Consider the following 16,495-nt stretch of genomic DNA (forward strand, 5'->3'; position numbering starts at 1 on the left):
GTCCTTCCTTGAGACCTCCCAGGATTTGGGATAGCTGGGGGCTCTGACCCATCCGTGATCAATAATGACACTGATAGCATCAGGTAGAGTTATGTACTTACCATAACTTGGAATCTGTGCTATCCAGTGCCATTATTAATCACGTTCCCACCCTCCATCCCCCTCCTGGTGACCATGGGATTCTTGGAGTAATGGTCTGTTTTGTGCTGATGTTCCTGAGTTTGGACAAGTGTCACTGCCCAGATATTTATGCAGCAAACTTTATCTGACTATTATGGGTAACAGGAAGTCATGGAAGGGGATGAGCTCGAGCTTAGAAGCAGTCGCTCACTTTGCCGGCTCGGATCCGAGGTCAGATCCAAGACCAATCCGTGATGAATAATGACCCTGGATAGCACAGATTCCAAGTTATGGTAAGTACATAACTCTTTTTTTAAACAAGTGAATGAGGTTTGAAAGGTTAGACACCTTTTTGTCTTTAGTCCAAGGTAGAAAAGAAAAGCTAGATTCCAAGCAGTTTTTTTTAAGTGGATGGATAACTGCTTTTTTGCATCAGGAGGCATGCAGGCCTCTCTTCAACATAAACAAAGAATTCTTTAGTAAAGTTATTGCATATCCCTGACAGATAGCATTTTGTACACTTGGTCTTTGAAGCTTACAGTCACCAAGTAGTACTGTTTGGACTGGCATCCTAGAAGAAGAGCTGTGTTTAGCAAAGCTTTCCCATATTCATATGCTGTGCTTCATGTATGCTTTTGCTACATTTTTCTACATTACTTGTAATTGTGCTAAGGAAATTGGCCTGTAACAGGATCCCATCCTTGAACTGATGTACAGTTCTGATAGGTTTGATATGACATTATTCTTGAAAATGAATAAATTCCTGTTTTTGACAAAGTTCCCCACACTGCCTTACTTTGCATAACACATTTGGATAATGATGTACCTCAAAGAATAAAAAAAAAACTCATTTTCCAAATTAGTTTTTCACATTTTTAGGTATAATGTCAGGTAGTACAGTATTGTGAATAATCAACAGAGATTTCTGCAGCATGTAATGTTTCCTTACTTCATGCACCGATAGTGGGATTTTTCTGCTTTTGTGTGTATGTAACTGACCATAAAGGAAACTGCAGCCAAATTCAATGCACCTGGTTACTTGAAAACAAACTACATCAGGAAAATTGTGCTCTTCCATAAAATGTGGCAATTCAGACTGTAATTGAGGTAGGTACAAGGTGGGCTGTGAGATGGCAAAGATGGCCACAGAAAAAGATATTTTCAAAATATTTTCATTAATTGCGTGCTATTTTGGCTGATTGTGGCAAAGCTGTACTAGATGAACTGTGGTATTGTGTTCTTTGTACCTACTTACAATATAGTTGTTGATTTATCAGTGTCATTGGTCTTTAATATTCTTCATTTTTGTTCCTTACCTACACACTTGTTCTGTTCAACCCCCTCCCCCCATTCCAGCTGGCCATAGATTTTTGCCTTTGGGGATGAGAGTCGAGTGGTGTTGGACCATCATTAGCAGTGGCTCAGTTTTTGTCTTGTATGCCATGCTTCCTCATCCCTTGCTGAGTGCTAGGCACCCTGCAATGTTTGCCATATTGAGGCTATACAAGAATGTTCTTCTAAATTCTGTCCTCTCTAAGTGAAATATTGTGCACTTTGGCAGGTGGACTCTTCTGGGATCAAGAGCATTAGGATTGTGCACCAGACTATTGCCCATTGTCTGCAGTTTCATGAGTTTAGTCCAGCAAACCTCCCCATGGGCTGGCAAGCTGACCTTTGGAAGCTACAGATTTTTAACCTGCAAGCTGGCTTCTGTGGTACCTAGGGCTGCTAATCAAACTTGGGTCACTAGTGGCCAGCCAGGGCTGGCCTTAATATTACTTGTAATTTCTGCTCAGTTGTCTTTTGGTTTTCTTAAATCTAAATGTAGAGACTGTATGTATGTTGTCTTTTCCTGTTAACCTGGGCTTAGAAAATGCTGGTGTGAGCCATGTTGAAGCATAGATCCCAATGATATGAATTCTGAGGCTTGTCCTGGACCTGATGTTATGCCTTTCAGTAGCAAAATCAATGTAATATGCTGTGTTGCCCTGTCTGTCAGATCTGTGCACTAGTCACATACTTTTTTGTTAAAATGCCAGCTCCTTCGTCTTCCCACTTTTGTTATACTTATCAAAAAAAAAAAAAAAATACTGATGTATTTGTTTTACCTGAATTTGTGTCATGCTTTCCTCTAAGAACTCGTATAAATCTTCTTGTTTCATGTATTAAGTTAATGTAGCTTTCCTTAGACTACACTGGTGATTTTACTGACATCTTATTAATGTACTATTGAAACAGTATTCGTTGCATTGACTGTTTACTTTACTGTTGACCCGAAGTCATTAAGGGTTTGTTTACGACAAACCTTGCTTGGTGGCACAGAAGGTTAGAGCCCTGACTGTGACTCAGGTGACTTAAGTTCAAGTAGCAGCTTAGATTGTGGAAGAGTTGGCTGAGGAGAATGGGAAGGGTGACGTGACTTTTAGCTTGCATGCCCATCTTGGTGGGGAGGAATTTGTTTCCCAGCTAGTCCCAGTTAACCAGGCCATGGCTGTGGGAGGAGAGTGGGTGTGGCTGTGCAAGCTGTGCTCTCAGTAACTATTGCAGGGTGCATGTGGGAGTGTGCATGCTTCTGTTTGGGGAATGCTGGTAGCTTCCACTGTGATGCAGGTGCTTATGCCACCATTGGGGGGTGGGATTAGGGATATACAAAAATCCTCATGGATACTTCATAGATGGCCATGTCACAGATGCTATCTTCCAATATGTGAGTGAATGGGCACTGGTGAGGAATGAATTGGCACCAGAGCTCTCACTTTAGTGAGGAATAAATGACTGGCTATGACCAGTAGTTAACTTGCTGCAGCTTGATGTATGGCAGGCATATTGGTAGCAAAGTGTGTGCGTTTGTGAGAGAGAATACGTAATGAAAGTTTTTAGTTAGATGCTTTAAACTGATCTGTGGAGAATAAGTTTATCTTATGGTGAGAACCTCATTTAGAATAATGCTGACAATTTTGGAGGCCTTGTCTTTTACAAGGACGCAGCACAGATACATTTCAGATAAGGACAAAGAAAAAGGGCATTGTCTGCACTAGAAGACACACAAAGATATAAATAAGAGCATAACATATGTGCTGTTAAGGACTCCATGGAGTTCAAGCAGGTATCTTCAGAAAAATTGAGAGGGCACATTTGAATAATCAAGATGAGTGGCTCTGGGGCACATGGAAAGTATTTCAGAGAAGTGGTGGCAGACTGTTTGGAAAAAATGATATGAAGTAGTTGACTTCATTTGGTCATCACCCTGTGGGTATTCGGATCCGAGAGCCATTTCAGCTTTTGATCCAAGCTCCTCCCCTTACCCATAATACCCTTCCATCTCCTTCCTTCCCTCAGATGTTGTTTGCCGCTTTTCAAGCCAGCAGCATGGTCTCGAGCTCTGAGCATTTTTGACTGTTTTTGGGCAAGTGTTAGCTTTTGGACTAGTTAGTTTCCCTTTCTTTCCTGTATTCCTCCCTAAACCTGCTTCCGTCATCTGTTTAAAAAAAAAAAAGTATTTATTTAGTTTCCTGGTTAGTGTCCCCTGTGTCGTCTCCACTAGTGTGTGTGTGTGTGTGTGTGTGTGTGTGTGTGTGTGTGTGTGTGCGCATGCGTGTGTCTGTGCACGTTTGCCCATGCTTGGGCCTTCCTGGGTCATGGCTGAGGCTCCTAAGCCTGTTTTCAGGAAATGCACAATGTGTGGCCACAAGCTTTCTCTGGCTGATGGCCACACTCTGTGTGGTGTGTTTAAGTGTCCCCCATGTGGAATATGGGCTGTACTGTTTGTGCGGGGTTTAATCCTGGAGCCCTCAAGGATCGGAGGGCAAAACTCATTTTGAAGGGACTGTTACTAGCATTGGGAATGGCTGTTCCCGCTTCATCATCATCTTTGGTAGTGGCTGCTACCGTTTCCTCTCTACCTCAGGCCGCTGGGGCTCAAACCTCCATTTCTAGGCCTTCAGAATTGGAAGAGAGAGACAGCGGTAGGGCCAAGAAGCAGTCTCCCGACTGCTTGGCACAGTTGGGGCCTCCAGCAAAGTTGAAGACTCCACCTAGGCCCAGCACCCCTCTGCTCCGATCTCCAAGGTTTTCCCTCCCAGCTGGTGTCGGTGGCTTCATCATCCTGGTCCACCTGCAGCCTTTTGGAGTCAGAGATGGACAGGATGATGCACAAGTTTATCCGCACCCAGATCCAGATGGGGATCTTGCCAGCCTCCTCTCCCTTCAGAGCAGTGGGGTTCTCAGACCTTTTTTTCCCCCCATCGCTTCTTCTCCAATCTGGCCCTTGGTTTTTGAGTCCTTGGATCCGAGAGCCTCTGAGTTGGAGGGCTGGCGCCAGTGGTACCTAGTACCTCGACTCTGGCCATGACCTTGAGCGGGTCGGATCCGAGCTCTTGGAGACAGTCTCTGCATCGGATCCAGGGGGTTGTTGTTGGTTACAAGTTTGTCAGAGTGCAGCATCTCCCTCGGCTTCTTGGCGCTGATGGGCTCTGCTCAGAGTCCCCCATCGGACCCAAAGAGTGCAACTCTGTTAGTTTCTGGGAATGTCCGCTCTCCCTCGGCGTTCAGTGTGGTGGAGAGGGTCCTCTCGAGTGAATCAAGGCCTCTGACTATCTCCTCATCGGAATCTGCCTCGATTCCCTTGGTTCTGGGTAAGGCACCAACCATCCTGTCCTTGCAGGGACTGGCCGTGCCTGATGTGGCCCAGGGAGCACCCATTGGAGAGCAAACCCCCCGTTTGCAAGTCACCCGCAGGGAGCCCCACTGCGGAGGTACCTCACAAATGCACGTGCAAAAGGAGGTGCCTGGACTCCTCCCAAGAGTCCCTCACCGAAGACACCGACTTGGAGGAAGGGGAAGGCTCCCCCAGATCACTCCCCAATGATGTCTCCTTTGGAGACATAATGGAACTCTGTCGGGGGGGGGGTGGCCCACCCCAAAGCCAGCCTCTGACGAGTTGGTGTTCCTGGAGGCTTTCGGCATGGGGCCATCTACCTCCTAGGTGTCCCCTCCCACGGATCCATTAGTGGACCTCGTAACGCAAGCATGGAAGGAATAGGACACCATGGAGCCTATTCCAAAGTGTCCTGACAAAATTTTGAGTCTCCCCTCCGATAAGACCACCTGGAATAAGGGATCCCCAGTCGACACAATGGTGGTGGCAGCCATCACCAAGAAAGAACTGGCTCAGGGAGTTCTACGGTTTATCCTCCGGACCAAGACTCCAGGAGAGTGGACCTCTGGGGAAGCGGGTTTATGCTTCAGCTACCTTTTCTATAAGGGTTCGGAGTTATTTGGCCCACATTATTAGACTGCAGCATGACCTGGTCAAGGAGGTGACTGAGCTTCCCATGGTGTCTACGTCACCGGTGGATAAGCAACCATTCTGCGTACAGATGGCCACTCTTAAAGTGGTTTCTAACACGTATATGTGCCTCTCTCACATGCCACCGAAGGAGCTGCAAGGGCTGCTGGTTCCGTCGTTGCCATGAGGCGTCACAACTGGCTCTGGCTATGTCATTTTACCGAACTCTTCAAGGTATCGTTTGCTAATGCCCCTTATGATGGTTCTTTTCTATTTGGGAAGACTAAGTGACACACTGGTCCATAGTGAGAAGGACGGGAAGATGCTGTCTGCTGTCGGGATCTGCTTCTCTATCCCTCATAAATCCTTCTCCAGGAATTAGCGAGGGTTAAAGAAGATGTGGTTCCAAAAGTCTCAGTACTCCCAGGACTTTCAGGACTCGTCTTCCCCCAGAGGCAAAGGGGGTTACGATAGACACCAGCCCAGAGGCAGAGGGGGTCTGAGGAATTTTGGGTCTCGAGAACCTTTCTCAGACAGGCCCATGCAACAGCCCTGAGAGGTAGCCCGACTGCTCATCTCTGGAGGCAGTCGGGGGTCGTCTTTCTTTGCACCTAACAGCGTGGGAGTCTGTGTCAGCAGACTGTTGGGTGCTACGAATCATATCCAGAAGATATTCCATTCCCTTCATATTACCACCTGTTCCCCTAAATCGCCTCCCAGATGTTCTACCCGCGCAAAGGGAGGTTGCAGCACTTGAAACAGAAGTCCACTAAAGAACCAAGTCATTCAACCCGTCCCCACAGATCAATCTGAATCGGGCATTTATTCCAGATTCTTTTTAGTGCCAAAAAAGATGGGGGACCTATGACCCATCCTGGATCTTTCCACCTTGAATCTGAATGTTGCCAAAGAAAAGTTCTGGATGCTTACTCTGCAATCCATCCTTCCCTGTCTGCAGGAGAATGATTGGATGTGCTCTATAGAACTCCAGGATGCGTACTATCATATAAAGATGCACAGACATTCCACTTCCGGCTATGAGCCTATCATTATCAGTTCCGAGCCCTCCCCTTTGGTCTTACCACAGCCTCCAGGGTGTTGATCAAGGTCATGGCAGTTGAAGCGGCTCACCTGAAGCTTCAGGGTATACAGGTCTTCCCATACCTGGATGGATTGGCTCCTTGCTGCCCTCACCAAGCGCCTACTTTGTCAAGCCAGAGACTATTTACTGAGGCTAACCAGTCACTTGGGGATCAGTCAACACACACAATTCATCTCTGAACCTGGTTCAAATTCTAGAATTCATCGGAGCAAGATTAGACCCCATCCAGATGAAGATCTCTGTCACCCCGGAGAGAGTTCAGAGCTTACGTCTCCACATATCTTATTATTCAGCCTCATCTTCCCTCTGCGTAGGCGGTATTGCGAGCTCTTGGTTCTATGGCAGCCACCATCACGATTCCTCCCTGTGCACATCTTCACATGAGGGTACTTCAGTGGGCATCAACAGTCCAATGGTCCCTCTTAGACCTGCTGTTAGCTCATCCGATACATATAAGCAGGCTTGCAGGTAGTTTCTCCTCTGGTGGATGCACTCCTCCGACTTGGTCGAGGGACGCCCTTTTATTGCAACCCCTCTCCAAGCCACGGTGACCACAGATAACTCCCAGCGGGGGGGGGGGGGCATTGCTCGGGAAGGACAGTCCAAGGCACGTGATCCCCAAATGAGACCAAGTTGCATATCAATGTCCTAGAGATGAGGGCATTCCTTTCTGCATCGCAGACCCTTCATGCCTTTCTCTCTCTGGGAACTATTGCAATAAAGTCAGACAACATGTCATAGTTTGGTACATCAGCAAGCAGGGAGGAACCAGATCTTACACCCTTTGTTGCAAGGCATTGAGTGTGGAAATGGGTGATTTTCACCGACTAGTTTTTGGTAGCAACGCACATTCCGGAACAGTCCAACATACTAGCAGACAAGCTGAGTAGGACTATTCTGATGCCTTACAAATGGTCCCTGAATCCTTCTGTAGTGGAGCCGATCTTCCTAGAATGGGATCGGCCTTGCCGCGATCTCTTCGCATCTCCAGCGCGAAGTGCAGCGGGTTCTTCACTCTGATTCCCCCACAGGCGGAAACCCCCAGGGATGCTGTAGTCCCGTGTTTGGCCTCCCGGTCTTCTCTGTTTACCCTCCATTACCTCTCATACCGGAATTTCTTCAGAAGGCCCACAGATTGGGGAGCACAGTGATCCTCATTGCCCCATTCTGGCCTTGACAAGTCTGGTTCCCTTTCCTTTGGTCTCATCTTCTAGCTCTGCCATGGATCTTGGAATCCTATACTGTGTCTCATCTCTCACCCCTCAAAGGTTCCCCATCCAAACCTGGTCAGTCTGAAACTCACTGCTTGGCTGCTCCAGTTCCGTTGATAGCTAGGACTCCTGGTTTATCCTCACCAGTCAAGACTATTCTGGTGGTGGCTCACAAATTGCCCACCAGGAAACTTTACCCTAGCAAATGAAAACGTTTCTTGATTTGGGCCTCTCAAAGGGACTTGGATCCTTTCACAGCTCCGGGCCAGTGGTATTGGAGTTTTTGGCGAGTATATTTCATCAGGACGCTAGTTCTTCTACTGTAAAAGTTCAACTGGCTGCAATTTCCAACTTTCATATTGGAGAAAATATGATTTCATTAGCTTCTTCTAGACTGTGCAAATCCTTTTGAGACCCCCGGTGAAGGATCCTATTTCTGCTTGGGACCTCACTTTTGTCTTACAGGCTCGGGTTTCTTCACCTTTTGAGCCCGCAGCATTTGTGGACCTTCAATTTTTCTCATGGAAAATGGTCTTCCTAGTGGCGGTCACCTAAGCTAGGAGGGTATCAGAACTTCAAGCATTATCTATAAAAGCTCTGTATATGATCTTCTATAAGGATAGGCTGTTGCTCCATAGCAGTCCTTCATTTTTTCCAAAGGTTGCTTCGGAAAACAATATTAACCAGATGATTAACCTTCCTGTTTTCTTTTCAAATTTTCAGAACAGAGGTGAATACAAGTTATATTTGTTGGATGTACACAGACAATTGAGGTTCTACCTGCACAGGACTAAGGCTTTTCGCAAGTCCGATTAGTTATTTGTTATGCTAAACCCTTTCTAGGCAAACCAATCTCCAAAGTAACTATTGCTTGATGGATTTCTCAGTGTATCCTTAAGGTGTGCTCAGACAAAGGAATTTCTCCTCCAGGACAAGTGAAAGCGTATTCCACCAGGTCCATGGCTACTTCTGCAGCTTTTTGGCCCAGGGTGTCCCTGGATGTTATTTGTTCTGCGACTACTTGGTCCTCATCTCACACTTTTATTTCACATTACAAACTAGACATGGTATCTAGAGGTAGAGCATCTTTTAGATAATCAGTGCTCTGGAGTATCCTTCCATAAGAGCCACCCAGGTGTTTGGTAGCTGGGGGCTTTATCCCCACCGGTTGATGACCAAATGAAGTCAACTACTTCAGGTAAAGAAGTTATGTACTCACCATAATGTTCCATCTGAGTAGTTGTATTTCATTTGTCTTCAACCGTCCCTTCCTCCTTCCCCCTGACCTTATCTGTATTTTTGTTATCCTGGTATGTAGGAGAAGGCGCCCCTGCAGTTCTCCTGTTTGTACTTGGTAGGTTGGTAAATAACCTGTTGTGGTAAGGTCTTATTGGGTCGGACTTGTGTTAGGGTGCAGCAAACTCGATCTGAGGGAAAGAAGGAGATGGAAGGGTATTATGGATAAGGGAGGAGCTTGGAGTTTGGATCAAAAGCTGGTGAAGCAGCCGTCTCAGATCCGAATACCCACAAGTTGAAGACAAATGAAGTACAACTGTTCTTATGGAACGTTATGGTGAGTACATAATTCTTTTTTTGAATAAACAGGGTCAAAAGTAGTGTTTAGTTTAAAAAAAATGCATGGCAACTGGCTTAAGACAGTTTTTAACAGAGTTGGTGGGAGACCTAAGCTATCTTTTAAGATTTGCAGATTATCAATTAGATGATGCAGCAGATTTGGTGAGTCCTGTGTCCTTTGTCAAAAATTAAAATCTTATTTTGTTGTGTGCTATGACTGATAACTAGGTAGCATGCTTTTTTCTTACAGTATTGACTCCACTGGCTGATATTTTGGAAGTCATCCCTATTTTGTATGAGCATCTGTTCACAATTTTATTTTCTAGGTTACTGTCAGGAGACCAGTTGAAGTCTTTTATTAATGTTGTTACTGAATGGATTGTGACAGCTGAGGAGGGCAGTTCCATTGTTCTGTCTGGATTATCAGGTGAGTGTTTTTTTTGTTTTTGTTTTTGTAATGGACACAGTGTCTTGTACTGCAAGTTTCTTACTCGGTTGTTTTGTAGGATATTCTATGCCAGAACAGTCTTAATACATTGAGTTACTTTGTTCTATAATGAGGAACTGTTTAAAAGTGAGAGACTGATTTCACTGGATGGGAGAATAAAAAATACTAAAGGGGTGCTTGCAGACTGATGGTGCTGCTTAACTGATACATCAGTCTCTCACATTTTTCAATACCCAGAAAACCCATTTTCTGGTGCTAACCTGGGTTGCTCATGGGATAAGTGGAAGGAAGAAGGCTGATGTATCTGAACTGATTGTGTGCCCTGGGTCACATAGCCGGCCTTAGGCATAGGCCAACTAGGCGGCCGCCTAGGGCGCCGGTCTAGCAGGGACACTTTTCTAGCATTTAATTGATGTAGTTAGACCAGGATGGGGGCACCAGGTAGTGTGGTGGGGGGCACCGTGGAGCCCTTTTGCCTAGGGCACCAGTTGACCTAAGACCGCTGTTGCTGGGTCATAGTGTATCGTGCTGCTGTGCAGAATTGCAGCTTGTGTAGTTGTGGTCAGTTGGAAGAGCAGATGTAGGAATGCTTTACTAAAGGAAGGGATAGCTGTGGTAGTGTGATGTATGTTAGTCTGAAGGCAGGCTTAAAGCAAGCATTTTTGTCACTATTAAACATTTGGCTTGCATTCGAGCTGAACTACAGTAGTGGTAGTTAAAGATGTTTTATTGATTCTGCAAATGTGCCTACTAATGCGGAGGATCAGCTCCAGCACAAAACAGCATTTGTCATTGATGTATGCTTTTTTATTTGGGTCAAAGGAGACCCACAGAGAAGCTAAAAGTCCAGTAATTAAAGAGAGTGCAAGAAGGAAAAGAAGCACCCACTGAGTTGAAGCCCTGGACTTTTCACCAGGTGTGGAGTTTTACAGAGTTAACAGAAACATTACAGTTGCTTTTATGTCATTTGTGTTTGGTCAGTGAACAAGGATTGGCAAAGGCAACATCATTTGCCTACCAACCATCACTGGCAGCAGGCAGTCAGACATTTTTGGTACATGAACACAAATTATAAAAATATTGCACAAGTGTATCATATTAAAGGTAGACACTGAGTAGAGCAAGGCAGAGGGTGAGATCCAGAATTGGATGCAAGTCATTGGTATGAGCATTAATGTGTGATTTGAACTGTTATATCTGAATTTGTGTTCATTTGATCTTTAACCTGTGGGACTCTGATCCAGCATGGATGCGTCTTGGCCGTGTATTCCAGCATCGGATCCAAAATCCAAGCTTCTCCCCTACCCATAATGCCCCGCTCTCCCTCCTCCCTTCAGATCTCGTTTTCCACTCATTTCAAACAGCACAGGTTCCAGTTTTTCCAAGCTCCTCAGGGTTCTTCACTGGTTGTAAGTACTTCTTTTTTGAGTCCATTTTTCTCTGCTCTGTCCCTACCCTTTCCTTATCCTGTGTCAGCGTCGGTAAAACCAAAAAAAATTCTCTTTTCTCTTTCTCTCCTTCCTCCTTTGTGAAGAGCGAGTGTGCTTGTGTCCTTTCCTTCCTGTCTCCATGGCTGAGAATCCCAAGCCAGGGTTCAGGAAGTGTGCAGAGTGTGGGCATAAGCTTCCTCCTTTGGATGCCCACACTCTGTGCGTGGTGTGTTTCTGGGTTCCACACCTGGATTCCTCCTGTTCAGTTTGCACAGGCTTCAACCCCTGTACTCTCATCGACAGGAGGAATAAACTGAAACTGAAAGGCCTTCTCCCTCCACCGACTGAGGCTGCTTGCTCCTCCTCCCTGGCTTCTGGGACTCAAACTCCCACCAAGAAGTCCGGTAATGGAGAGATCGCCCTAGAAGGTGATCCCCTGAGTGGGCTGCCTCCATTGAGCCGCCTGCCAAGTCTTGGCCTGAGCTGGGCTGGAGTGCTTCTCAGCTCCAGTCTCCTCGCTTTTCCCTGGAGCCGGAAACCTTCAGGGTTAGGTCTGCTGTCTCGGCCTCCCCTTGGTGTCATTCTTGGCCAGTCTCAATGGCTTCTTCAGTCCAGTCCACTTGCAGTCTGTCTGAAGCCGAGGTGGACAGGATGTTGAAGTTTCTTTGGGCCCAACTCCAGTCTTGCTTACTCTGTCCCCTTCCGGGGCCGTGAGTACGCACTCCAGTTTCCTCCCAATCTCTCCTTCTCCAATCTGACCTTCAGCTTTGGAGTCTATGGGTCCGAGGTTCCCAGTGTTGGGTTGGTGCCGATGGTACCTTGCACCTCAACACCAACTGTTACCTTGAGCGGTTCAGCCCGGATGTTGTCAGAGTGGACCATCTCTTGGAGCAGTAGCTTCAGTGTCTGCTCCTAGGGGCTAGCTCGACTGTGAGACTCTTGGAGTCGTCCCTTCCCCTTGAGGCTTTGGCACTGGGAGGCTGGGCTCTGGATCCCCTTTCGATGCCAGGGGTAGTGGCCAGGCAGTCTCCCATTTTGGCTCTGGCTGCTCTGCTTTCTGGGGTTCACTGTCCTTCAGCATTCGAGGTGGTGGAGAGGGTCCTCTGTGCTCCTTCAAGGGCCTTGACACACTTCTTCGGATGCCACCCTGGCTCCTTCTTTTTCTGAGCCTGAGTCTTTTGTCCTACCATCTCAGGGACAGCCTGCTACCATATTGCCTCATGAGGTTCCTATTCAGGAATTCCCCGAAGCTTGAGTCCTCCCCGGTGTTTTCCCCCTCGGAGGCATACTTGGAAGAGGAAGCACTTAGACTCCTCTCTGGAGTCCCTCATGGATGATACAGATTTGGATGAAGGGGAGGGTTCCCCTAGGTCACCCACCGGATAATGTCCTCTCTGGGGACATCATGGAAATCCTTCGCCAGCATGGTGGGTGGTCTACCCTCAAGCCCAACCCCGACGAGTCTGTATTCCTGGAGGCATTTGGCACAGGCTTTTCTACTTCCTGGGTGTCACCCCTGCAGATCCCTTGGTGGACCTCATTTCTAGTAGAGCATGGAAGGAACTGGACACGGTTGAACCCATTTCTTGCAGCCGGGACAAGGTGCTCAGTGCCCTGTCGGATAAGCCACATTGGTCTAAGGGTTCTCCAGTTGATACCATGGTTGTTGCGGTGACCACCAAGAAGGAGCTGCTCAGGAGAGCTCCTCAGTCCATCCTCCGGACAGGGAGTCTAGGGCGGTGGATCGTTTTGGGAAGCAAACCTATACTTCAGCCACCTTTGCTTTATGCATTCTGAATTATTTGGCCCATGTTAGACTGCAGAGGGACCTGGTCAAGGAGGCCACTGAGTCTGCCCTAGGGTCCATGTTGGCAGAGGAAGTGGTTTTCTTCTCCTGCGTGACCACTCTGCTATTTGTAACATGTCCATGAGGATATTTTCTTATGTGACTTGAGGGTGCCTCTAGGGCTGCCGGGATGGGCGTGGCCCTTAGGCGCTACACCTGACTCCAGCTTTGCGCCTTTTCGGAGCCCTTCAAGGTGTCATTCACGAATGTGCCTTATGACGGTTCCACCTTATTTGGCAAAACTGTTTGTGACATGTTGATCCAGAGTGAGAAGGATGAGGAAGACTCTCTGTTGTCGGGATCCGTTTCTCTACTCTGCAAAGATCATTCTCGAGAAATCAGAGTGGTGTCAAGAAGATGTGGTTTCAGAAGTCTCAAGGTTTTCCCCAGGACGCTCAGGGTTAGTCTTCCCCCAGGGGAAGAGGGAGTCTGATGAACCAGGGGTCTAGAGATTTGTTGTGTGATGAACCCTTTCAACAATCCTGAGGGATTGCCCTACTGCGTATCTCTGGAGGCAGTTGGGGAGTGTCTTTCGCTGCACCCAACAGCCTGGGAGTCTATCACAAATGATTGTTGGGTGCTGAAAATCATATCCAGAGATTGCTCTATCCCCTTTCTTCTCCCTCCCTCTCTGTCAGAACACCTCTCAGGCATTCCACCCAGTCAACAGGAGGAGGAGGAGCCAGCCATAGAAATTGCCAGCTGCTCTCAAAACGAGTCATCCAGCCTGTTTCCCCAGACCTGTCCAGATCAGGCATTTGTTCCAAATTCTTTTTGGTGCCAAAGAAGACTGGGGACTTGAGACCCATTCTGGATCTTTCGACTCTGAACCTGTCAGTTGGTAAAACAAAGTTTCAGATGGTCACCCTTCAGTCCATTCTGCCCTTCCTGCAGGTGAACAACTGGATGTGCTCGGTGGACCTTCAGGACATGTACTATTATATCAAGATGAACAGATGCTCCCAATGGTTCCTCTGCTTCCAGCTGAGAGCCAGTCATTTTAATTCCAGAGTGCTCCCCTTTGGACTCACCACCGCCTCCTCGGTGTTTACCAAAGTGATGGCGGTAGTGGCAGCTCACCTGCGACTGCAGGGATTTCAGGTCTTTCCCTACCTGGGCGATTGGCTCCTTTCCACTCCCTCCAGGTGTCGACTGATTCAGGACAGAGGATTGCTTTCTCTGTCTAGCCCCATCCCTGGGCATCACGATAAATCTTGCCAAGTCACAACTTGCATCTGTTCAGATATTGGACTTCATCGGGGCTTGGTTGCAGACTACACAGAGCAAGTTGTTTCTGCCCTCTAACAGGTTATTATTGCTTCATCATCACGTGCTTTAGACCCATCTTCCCTCGGCAGGTATGGTTCTTCAGGGAGTGGGGTCCTTGGCAGCCATGATCACCCTTCTCCCAACTGCATGTCTTCACATGAGGGCTCTTCCGGGGGAGTCCAACATTCTAACGGACAGGCTGAGCAGATCTATTCTGATGCCTTACGAGCAGTCTCTGAATCTGTCAGTAGCGGACAGGATCTTCCCAAGGTGGGGTCGAACTTGCTGTGATCTCTTCACCTCTCCTTCCAGTGTGAAGTGCAGTAAGTTTTCTCTGATTCCCCCCTCTGGGGGCGTCAGCCAGAGATGGCTCTAGTCCATGCTTGGCGCTCCAGTCTACTATATGCTTATCCTCCTCTTCCTCCAATTCCCAAGTTTATTCAGAAAGCACAACGGCTGGGGAGCTCAGTCATCCTCATTGCCCCACTCTGGCCTTGTCAAGTTTGGTTCCCCACACTGTGGTCTCATCTAGTGTATCCTCCCTGGACTCTGGATCCAGATCTGCTCATGCATCCATCAGGGGTTCCTCACCCCGGTTTAGTCAGCCTGAAGCTCCTTGCTTGGCTGCTCCAGTTTCCATGATAGCCAGGACTTCTGGGCTCTCTTCTCCTGTCAAAAAGATCCTGATTGCAACTCACAAGACTTTTACAAGGAATATCTATTCTAGCAAATGGAAACATTTTTCGATCTGGGCTTCTCGGCATGACCTGGTTTTGTTTACAGCACCATTCCCTGCCATTCTGGATTTTTTGGCCATAATTTTAATAGTGGCACCAGTTTTTCTACTGTTAAAATTCAGTTAACAGTGATTTCTAATTTCCATGTGGGTGAAAATTCAGCTTCCTTGGCTTCGCCAAAGCTCTGTAAGGCCTTTTTGAAAGGTACCTTTCTTCTCTGGCCTCCGGTTAAGGACCCCACGGCTCCTTGTGATCTAACCTTTGTGTTGTTTTGTGTACAGGCATTGGTGTCTTCCCAGTTGGAACCAGCTGCCTCAGTTCATTTGCAATTTTTATCATGAGAGACTGCCTTTTTGATAGTTATTACCTCGGCCAAGAGGGTTTCTGAGCTTCAGGCGTTATCTATTAAGCCTCTTTATTTAGTCTTTCATAAAGACAGTGTCCCTGCGGACCAACCCGTCCTTCTTGCTGAAGGTGGCATCTGAATTGAATGTAGACCAGTTATTAATCTGCCAGTGTTCTTTCCAAATTTCCAAAACAAGGAGAGGAGTAGGAATTACACTTGATGTTCACAGGCAGTTGCATTTCTGTCTGCATAGAACCAAAAATCTGAGAAAATTGGATCAGCTTTTTGTTTCGTTCTCTAAGCCTCATTTGGGAAAACCCATTTCTTAGTTATTCTAGCTCACTGGATTTCTGAGTGTATTTATTTGGCCTATCAATCCAAAGGTTTGTCTCCACCAGGCCCTGTCCAGCCGCATTCCACCAGATTGGTCTCTACTTCTGCAGGTTTTTGGTCCAGGGTTCCTATTGAGGATATTTGTTCTGCTGCTGTCTGGTCGTCTTCGCATACTTTTATCTCCCATTACAAATTCTCAGCTGTGCTCCAGAATATCCTTCCATGAGGACCTCCCAAGGTTGTAGTAGCTAGGGACTCTGTCCCACAGGTTGAAGATCAAATGAAAAAAACTTCAGATAAACAAGTTATATACTTAGCATAACTTTCCATCTGAGTTGTTGCTTTTCATTTGTCTTCAGCCATCCCTCTCTCCTTCCCCCTGCCCTTTTTTTTCTTCAAGCTATGTAGTAGACTGGACTGAAGCAGCCGTTGGCTTTCTTGGCATCAGCGGAATGTGTGTCTGTTTCTGCCCTGGTTGATCAGGGATAAAAGGGGTTTTCTTCTTTAATGAGGTTGGTGCTGTTCTGCAACAAACTCAATCTGAGGGGATTTTGGATCCGATGCTGGAGTATATAGTAGAGTCAGATCTGTGCTGGATCCGAGTCCCACAAGTCGAAGACAAATGAAAAGCAACAACTCAGATGGAACGTTCTGGTAAGTACATAACTTGTTTATAGTGGTTCCAGGATTGTATCTTTGTCAATCCCCCTTACTTTGGAGATGCAGAGATCTCCAGATTAGCATATGTAAGCAGCAGGAGTGTGTGTGTGTGTGTGTGTGTGTGTGGTGTA

At 47.0% G+C, this 16,495-nt stretch overlaps 1 protein-coding gene across 1 annotated transcript in view; it reads left to right on the top strand.

Moving 5' to 3' along the window:
- Positions 1-16,495, top strand: part of LOC122795987 (poly(A)-specific ribonuclease PNLDC1-like) — a 1,803,424-nt gene that overhangs the window by 742,753 nt on the left and 1,044,176 nt on the right. Inside the window, exon 7 of the mRNA XM_044064467.1 lies at positions 9,622-9,722. Within this exon, the coding sequence (XP_043920402.1) occupies positions 9,622-9,722 (101 nt within the window). The remainder of the gene's footprint in view (positions 1-9,621; positions 9,723-16,495) is intronic.

The sequence above is a fragment of the Protopterus annectens genome, chromosome 2.part2, assembly GCF_019279795.1.
Source record: "Protopterus annectens isolate FY-2018-M chromosome 2.part2, PAN1.0, whole genome shotgun sequence".
Classification (NCBI taxonomy): domain Eukaryota; kingdom Metazoa; phylum Chordata; order Ceratodontiformes; family Protopteridae; genus Protopterus; species Protopterus annectens.